The 9,458-nt window shown below is 28.5% G+C and overlaps 1 protein-coding gene across 1 annotated transcript; it reads left to right on the forward strand.

The window, feature by feature from the left end:
- The first annotated feature begins 1,567 nt into the window (after positions 1-1,567).
- Positions 1,568-5,289, forward strand: LOC111033508 (phosphoribosyl pyrophosphate synthase-associated protein 2). Its single transcript, XM_022314271.1, has 7 exons — positions 1,568-1,794; positions 1,864-1,983; positions 3,379-3,488; positions 3,550-3,728; positions 3,990-4,268; positions 4,349-4,495; positions 4,556-5,289. The coding sequence occupies exons 1-7, from the start codon at positions 1,718-1,720 to the stop codon at positions 4,712-4,714; spliced, it is 1,071 nt and encodes a 356-aa protein (XP_022169963.1). The 5' UTR covers positions 1,568-1,717; the 3' UTR covers positions 4,715-5,289.
- The last annotated feature ends 4,169 nt before the right edge of the window (positions 5,290-9,458 follow it).

Genomic DNA, 9,458 nt, shown 5'->3' on the forward strand with positions numbered 1-9,458 from the left:
ATTTAAACCTTTAGTTTTTACTCACTTCAATTGAGTCCGAGGACTTCCCCGACCGGTTATAAAAGTATTATGAGTACTTAGGTATTTAAAATGTTGATTAATGTAGTACTACATGTAGTATTTCACATGGAGTGGCATCCCTAACCCTGCCAAATATCCGGCACTATACTGTGATCACTGGATATACTTCAAAAATACTTATGGACTAATTAATTTTATACTCGTTCAAAATGTAATATTGAATTTCGAAATTCTCAAAGAAAATATTCCGCTCCGTAGTCTGAAATTAAAAATAAATGCAGTCTTTTAAAAAAGTAAAAATATTGATTTTGTAAATATGATGATTATTATTTAGTGGTGGTTTTAAATCGTCTAAAAAAAAAAATATTTCCTAATATAAAGTAGGGTATTTTGAGATAATTGGTGTTTACCTCTAAAACATTTTGACTGCTTTGCGACCGCTCACGGTCAAATGAGTGTTTTTCCTACAGGACCACGTTCTTTTTTCGATGCCATGCATTTTGAATAAATTAAGTTTTCCGATTCATTATGTTTAAAAATAGTATGATTTGACAAAATATTGAGTGTATAGTTTTGAATATGTCTAAGGCAACTTATAAATCGTTCGATGCAAAATGTTTTCCTCGGATCATCATAAAAAAATATTCATTATTAGTCAAACGCCAAGAAAAATATTCCATTGACAAATATGCGTGCTGCAGATGAGAGCCCGCGGTCATACAGTATGGCAGTCAATGTGATTTATCTTATGCAATATCTCGTGTCAAAAATATAAAATAAGATACTTTGATAATTTTTGATAGTTACAATAATTTTTCAATTTAAGTAGCTACTTACTCGAGTCAGAAATATTTACATTGTGCGAAATCAATCTCTATGCGAATATCATTGTTTTAATGTTTTACCTTCAATGTCTGTTCAGTTTTTCCATATTATTATTGAATTCGTATGCACGACGCACGGTGACCCATATTATTTAGGTATAAATATAGTAAGTACTAAGTACCTACCTATAATTATAAATTAAAAATAATACCTAACAATTATGCAATTAAACCGATAACATGGCAGACCGTTCGACTTTTAATTATTGCGAAAAACAATTTTAGATAGGTAATGATTTTAATGTTATAAGTTATAACCATTTATCCTGTTATATAACTATAATATTTATAATTAATATCTACAGTCACGGATGCAATTCGTGATCGTATGAGTTAAGTTCAGTAACGTTCAGTATACCATGTACCGCGCCAAAGACAGTACTAAAATCTAAAAAGATGCACAATAAAAAAAAATAAAGCGGCGAATAATATAACAAATTGCCAACAATAAAGTACATTGCAGTATTATATCATTTTTATACACGACAATAAACGAAGGTCAAAAAACATAAAATATATTGTTTTGATTTTGATTTTTAAACAATTCATTTACAATCAACAAGTGCGCCGCCTCTGCTATCGCCATAACAATACAACGTCTTTGATCCCCGACGTTGCTGATAAAAAATAAAAATTAGGCTTATCAAGTTCATTTATTTTCAAATCGATCAAACCTCGATGTTTAATATTATTCTATAATTCTACACATGAGCCATTGGGTGTTTGCAAGTATTTCCGTCTAGTTGTCGATTTTTTTAAACAATTTGGAAATATTTAATACTTTTCGAAGGCGGCCAAACGTATTAATCATCATGGACATTGCTACATCGACGGATATCATGATAATTAGCGGAAATTCGCACCTCGAATTAGCCAATTTGGTCGCTCGGTAATTATAATTTATACACTTTTTTTATTTTCACAAGAAATGGTGTTATTTAAAATATTATATTCACAGTCGACTTGGTGTAAAACCGGCTCGTTGCGCCGTTTCTTATACCACAAACCGAGAAACATCTGTCCAAATAAGTGATTCTGTACGTGGAAAAGACATATACATTATTCAAACTGGTTCAAAGTATGTATTAATAATTGAATTATAATTAATTTGATACTAGAAGTCTTTTGTAACCATTAAATAGGAGGCAGGCATTGTGATGTAAATGTATTTGCCATTTACAATTATAAAAACAAACATAAATTCTCATAATACCTGTTGTACAACTTAGATTTTCCTTAGTTAATATAATATATAATATTCTATATTATTATATTATATATTATCACTGGGATTTTCTGGATTGTAAACAGCAGTTTGTTCTCATTTGAAAACACACGAGATATAAAATATCTGTTAAAATGTTGTGAAACCATCCATTCTGTATGATTGTTTGTTTTATTAACTGTTAGTTTTCTTGGCAATTTTATTAAAATTTGCTAAAAATAAGTTATATTAGTTGGCTGCTTAACAAATGTATTAACTAGGTGTTGACTGTTGATACTATAACAGTTTAAGGAAGCAAAAAATATTTTTCAAACTTACCATTGGTTTTATATAAAACTGAATAAATAAATTTACAAACAAATATTAGATATTAATACATAACACATATTTTTCCTAAGTAATGTTTTTTTAAATAACCGCTTAAAACATATTGTTAAGTACTATATAATCATTTATGAAATCTCTGATTTAAATGCTATGCAAATTCTTTAAACTACTTAAAACTATTGTTTTTTTACTTCACTATTGAAAATACTAAGGTGGATAGCTTCTATACTTGCCATTGACTTTGTTTAAAATGCTTATGTTCAAATTTGCTATAAAAAATATACTATTCAGTTATACTACTAATTGTTTTAATTTTGTAATACTTATTAATTAGTCAAATATTAACAATTCTTATGAACAAATGAAGCATTCTTAGAACATTAAATATTTATGTATTATAAGTCATATAAGTTATAATATTTATAATTATTTTATGATTGATTTTAAATATTTTTATTGGCTGATTCTCTGTATGATTATTATTGGTTCATTTCTAAGTTGATTACTTGAACCTATTAAAGTAAACTAGTACCTAGTATCGTTAAATATAATAATATTTGTATCATATATGCATAAAAAAAAGTAATAATAATTAAAATTTAAATGTCATAACGATGTAGTCACATTATTATTATAAAGATAGTACACAAATCATCAAACATTGACACTTGGCTCTGAATACAATTTTAATGTACACTGAATTATAAAAATATTTAATTATATCTCTTAATATCTTAGAGTATTTATTTATTTGTATTTTTAAATGATTACATTTTTACATCATAACTTTTAACCTTTATTTTGTCATTTCTCTTGCATATTATATGCCTTTTTAGTAATTACTAATTACCTATATTTAGCTATAAGATAATAATTATTTAAACCTTGTTGTATGGATTAAATTCTATGGAATTGTTTTAGAGATGTAAATAATAATATAATGGAACTCTTGATCATGGCATATGCATGCAAAACTTCTTCTGCCAAAAGCATTGTTGGAGTTATTCCTTATCTACCCTACAGTAAACAATGTACTAAAATAAAAACACTGAAAAAACGTTCATGATTAATTTATAATTGATTTTACTTTAGGTAAAATGCGAAAACGTGGTTCTATTGTATCCAAACTTTTGGCAAAGATGTTGTGTTCGTCAGGCTTAACTCATGTGATTACAATGGATCTTCACCAGAAAGAAATTCAAGGTTTTTTTGAATGTCCAGTCGACAATTTGAGAGCATCACCATTTCTTTTACAGTATATTCAAGAATGTGTAGGTTTCCAATATTCCAAATGCTAGTTTTAAAACATATTAACATACCAAATTGTATTACTAAACAACATACTAAATAATATTTTTAAATACAAGGTTGTTACTGTACATTCATAGTTCTATACTAAATCAAACTCAAGAACATAATACACCCTTTATGTTAAAAATATAATTTTATTATAAATTATAGTTATATATTTTTTTTTATTGAAAGAAGAATTAAGAATTTTTGTTAATGAACTGTTTTAAAAATTTAAATAGATCCCTGATTATCGTAATGCAGTGATTGTTGCAAGAAATCCCGGATCAGCAAAAAAAGCTACATCATATGCTGAACGTTTACGTTTAGGAATTGCTGTTATTCACGGAGAACAGAAAGAATCTGATTCCGATATGGTTGATGGAAGAAATTCTCCACCACCATCATCGTCTCGTTCAAGAACGATGGATGTTGGAGTAGGAGTACCACAGCATCCAGCCAAAGAAAAACCTCCTATTAATGTAGTGGGAGATGTTGGTGGCCGAATAGCTATTATGGTGGTCAGTGCAAAAAAAAAATATGTATTTTCAACAACATGATTCATGATGATTTCTTAAAAAAATATAAATGTTTTTTTCAGGATGATATGGTAGATGATGTTGCATCGTTTGTAGCTGCTGCTGAAGTATTGAAAGAACGTGGTGCATATAAAATTTATGTTCTAGCTACTCATGGTCTTTTATCTTCTGATGCTCCAAGACTTATTGAATCTTCGCCAATTGATGAAGTAAATTAATAATAAGCATGTTTAAATTTGTAATTAATACATTATGTTTATTTATTATAGGTGGTTGTGACAAATACAATTCCTCATGAAATTCAAAAAATGCAATGCCACAAAATCAAAACGGTGGATATAAGTATTTTATTATCAGAAGCTATTCGCAGAATTCATAATAAAGAATCCATGTCATATTTATTTAAAAATGTCACATTAGAAGACTAAAATATTTTGAATTGTTAATACATTACTTAATTGTGGTAAAATGAAGAACATAACAAATTAAATATTAAACTAATAGAATTCCAAACACTGATTTATTAACTTGAGTATAATATTTTGGATATAAGTATCAATTAAGTATATTTCAAATGAGTATATCAAATATCGCCTTTTCTTAAATACACCTTTTGTTTATAACCCTTATTTACTAAATGAATATGAAGAAAATACATTATTATTTAAAACAACTTACACATTAAGAATGTTAATAATTTCATAATTATTCAGATGGATTTTTGTGCCATTATATTTTTAAATATTCATATCCAATGATAAGATGTAATTACTTAAATTTATTTTAGGAATGTCCTCAACATTTTCATAAATTTAAGAGAAGATCAACATCAATTTGACATTAATGTTAAATACTTAAAAATATCAGTATGTTTACAAGTTTGGTGATTAATATTGAATGTATTTCAGCTCTATTGAGTATTCTCAAGTAGTTATTAGTCACAGTTTATAAATGTATGTGTTGATAATTATTACTAAGCATTAAATACCAATTTTATAAATTATATAAACTACAAATGTTTGCTTTATTGTGATTTTGATTTTTACAGTCATATTAAGATTATATTATTGGTGTACTTGAAAATTGATTGCAATTTGTAACATTTTGAAAAAAAATATCAGAAATGATTTGTTTATTTATTGAAATGCTTACCTTAAAGGTCTCTCTCATCATAGCATTTACACGTTGCAAGTACTTAAGTTAGGTTATATTGTTATATTATATAGTTCAACTTGTGTAATGTATTTAACACATTCACGGTCCTATATCATTGTACTTGGAAAAATGACTACAGAAAAAAAACAAAAAAAAGGAACATTTCAGTTAAATAACCAAAACCCACAGAAATAAAATTCAATATGAGTGCCACATAGTTGTACCATAATATAATATTTTGTTATATTGTTGGGTCTTGGGTACTTACTTACATACATTAATTATTGAATGGATGTACAATATATCTCAATAAATTTCATTTATACTACCTACCCAACTATTGACCTACCGCCTTGTATCTTAGCCATTACAAAAGATTAAACTTGAAAAATAATAAAGAAATTTAAAGCTCAAATCATTTGATTTTTGAAGCCCATATGGAGGAAGAAATGGAAAATTATATTATTATAATTTTTAAAGAATTAATTTAGTTGATTTATAATTTTGCTTTCAGATAGAGTTATAGGTTATTATAAAGAGTTCTTCATTTATATTTTTATTCTACGGGTATATATTTTAAAATACATTCAAATGTTTAGTATTTAACACTAGCCGGGTACATGTAAAATTGACTTCCAATGGCTGAAGTGTCTTATTACTTATCAGGTACTTATTATTTAATACTTTTATAGCGTTATTATTATAGTATCTATGCAGGCCTGGTTTGTGCTGGTGTAGTGATGTTTACAGAAAATTGGATGAACATGAAAACAGAAAAAATTGATACAGAACATTCAATCCACAAGTGGTTCTACTTCGTAAATTTTTTTCGTGTCATCACATGTGCATTAAGAAATATTTTTTTAACTTTATTTCTCGGTTGCATGTGTCCGGCTCATTCTTAATACAAGTATATGTCTTGCGACTCTCCGGGGTAAATCGAATCATTTAATAAATATTGCAATAATATATAAAACAATAATATTGTTGGGGGACGAGGTGACCGAGTGGTCTGACTCTTCCGCTGCGACGCAGCCGGTCGCGGTTCGATCCTCGGCCACCGGGCGGCATTTTTCTCCGGACAATTCGCGGTGACCGGAGAACAAGTGCTGCCATCCCCCACCCCCGGGGCATGGCAGAAACCTACGGGTGCCCCATTCGAAATTCTGCCAAAACAAACACACACGTGTTCCCCCTACCGTTCCAAAAACCTACAAACCATCAATACAAAAAAACCTACAGTACCTACTAATAGCTAATGGCCTCAGTTGCCGGGCTCAGGATCAATTAAAAAAAAAAAAAAAAAAAATAATATTGTTAGGAATACTTGCAGGTTTAGATGATTAGATTGTCATGGCCCATGGTCCATGGATTGGAACCGTCCTGGTAATTACCTACTTACTGTTCCTGTATCCTGGAACTGAAACCCTTTGAAAATGTAGGTGGAATCTGTTGGAACCCTTTTTAAAATATTCTAGAAAACTCGGGTAATTTTTTCAGTTGATGGCTGGTCGTTTTGATTTGTTAAATTTATATTTTGAGTACAGCGTGTCTGAAAACCCCTCGTATCAAATAAAATGATTCAATATTGAGAATGGTTTCTGGTAGAAAATTAAATCTATATAGTTTAAACATTTTTTTGTTTTTTGTTGGGGAGGAAGGGGCGTCCAAATTCTCAACACGAAAAAAAACTGTACTATTTACGTAATAATAGTTCTTGGAAAATCAAAAATATTCAAATTCATAAACAAATAATTGTAGATACCTACTTGATATTTTTCAATATAGGTATTTATATTGGTATATTATTTAGACATAACATAAATTTAAAAATATTATCAGCTCCTTTTGAGTTATTTATAGACATTACATTTTTTTTCTTCGTCAAAATTATTATAAAATATAAATTGAGTACAAGATTCTTCATAGGTTTTGCTTATTCAAAAATTTAAAATTATCTAAACTAAACTATACATTATAGACATCACAATTGTTTTTGTTTACTAAGCCTTTGAAGTACAACTTTTGGAAAAACTCTATAGATATTTAAACAAAAATTTACAATGAATACCTACCTAGATATTTTGTTGCATTTTGTATAAGTAACATTAAAACTGGTTATAATTTGAATTAACTGTAACAGAATTTTTTTTAAAAAGGAATCAATATTTTTTTGTTTACTAAAGTTAAAATTTAATTAAAATCTTAAAATTTCTAGAAAGTAGGAATTAGTGTTATAGGGTTTGGTACGTTTCATGTACACAAAAATGAGTTAGTTCTTTTAGAAATAAAATTAATCATTAATAAATCGATTCTGTTCTATGTGCTTTTTTTCTTAAATAAATATTAAGTTTCCGTTCCTTTAGAGTTCAGAAAATTAATGAGTTTCATTTTTAGTTCCAAATTGTAAAAAAAAATATTATGATGAAATGAATTAATGAAAATTATTTTATCATTAATTTTGAGTAAAATTATTTAATTAAATAACATAGGTCGTACTTTATACTTTCAAATTTCTTATGAGCACTAATGATGCCTAATTATTATAGAAATATAGAATAATGAGTTCATTTACTGACATGACTTCTATTCCTATAACAAAATATTTAAAAACATATTGATTTTAAAACTATGTATCTGCGATTTGCTGAACTTGCGAAATGTTTAAATTCTAAGTGAAATATAGGGAGAACAAAAAATGTTGGTTTGTTTTCCTTCACATAAAAACCTTTGCTCCGTCCTCGTTAAAAATATAAATACAGCTAGTAAGTACAGTAATGTTTTGATTGACGAAATGTTATCATTGAAAATACTATAATTTATAAAAAAATAATATTTCAAGGTATGACCAAAAAAGTGGGAATGCTGGTCAAAATCTGTTGACACCAGCCATGGGCGTCCGGTTACTCGTGTCAACTATACTTGTTACTACGTGTTGACATCGGCGTTCCACATGTTAAATAACGAATGACTGTTTAATACTCATTATTTTTTTTTTTGAAAATGTGTTATTATTTAAACATATTTTATGTCCATGACTTTTATTTATTTTTTCCTAAATTTAAGAGCGGCCTTATATCAACAGGCAGCAGCACCTGGGATACCCCCTACATTCATTGGCTACCATTTACCAATGTCAAAACCAGTACCTATAACTGTTAAAAATAAAAAAGACTATCAAAGTTTCTTAAGTTCTTTACAAATTACTAATTAGTTTATTGTTTCAATATTTATACGATATATTGCAGTAGGTATACCAATTTAGTCTAAAATGTATAGATTAACAGATCATCGAGTGTTTTCATTTAAATAAAATATTAGAGAGTTTTTGCACTTTTTTTCATTTATTTAATTTTAAAATGTTTCAGCACACTGGGTGCTATTACAAGTATTGTTTTTTAACAAGTATTATTATTAACAATGGGTTGGGTTATACAGAGTACATGATTTTTTACATTGATGCAGTTAAGTAAAATTATAGATATATATAGTGTAAGTGTGTTCTTAATGTTTTATTCTTCTGATGATGAGTCTTCGCTATCCGTTTGTAGAATGTCCTGGGGGAGTCGAGGTCGCAGACGTCTGTTTTGTGTTTTTTAGTTGTGTTTTTTTTTACTTATACCTACCAGTAAGTTGATCAGTTTTGATTTCGTGATTTATAATACGCTCCATACGCCCGACTATTTCCATACTTACCTCTGTCAGTTTATAAGTTATAACATTAAGATTAAAATGTCTAATATAGTAATAATTTGTACTATTGTACCATTTGTACCACAATTGATGGTACTAAATTTTCTTTGCAGGCGAAGACCGGCTCTTATGTAGAGTTGATCGGCAGTTAGATTGGCGGGCGATGAGTGAAAAACACCGGGCGCGGGGAATTACAGCGTTCCGTTGGTGGCCGAACTGATCGTCGGCTTATTGTCGTGCGCGCACGCGCGACTATTTTCGCGCCGGTCATGCCGCCGCGTATGATATATTTTTATTACTATTATGATATTCATTATTCGTATT

The sequence above is a fragment of the Myzus persicae genome, unplaced genomic scaffold, assembly GCF_001856785.1.
Source record: "Myzus persicae strain clone G006 unplaced genomic scaffold, MPER_G0061.0, whole genome shotgun sequence".
NCBI classification, from domain to species: Eukaryota; Metazoa; Arthropoda; class Insecta; order Hemiptera; family Aphididae; genus Myzus; species Myzus persicae.

Coding starts and splice junctions, on each gene's coding strand:
- LOC111033508 (XM_022314271.1), top strand. CDS start 1,718: ATGGACATTGCTACATCGACGGATATCATGATAATTAGCGGAAATTCG. Junction 3,729..3,989: donor TACAGTATATTCAAGAATGT/GTAGGTTTCCAA, acceptor AAATTTAAATAG/ATCCCTGATTATCGTAATGC. Junction 4,496..4,555: donor AATCTTCGCCAATTGATGAA/GTAAATTAATAA, acceptor TATTTATTATAG/GTGGTTGTGACAAATACAAT.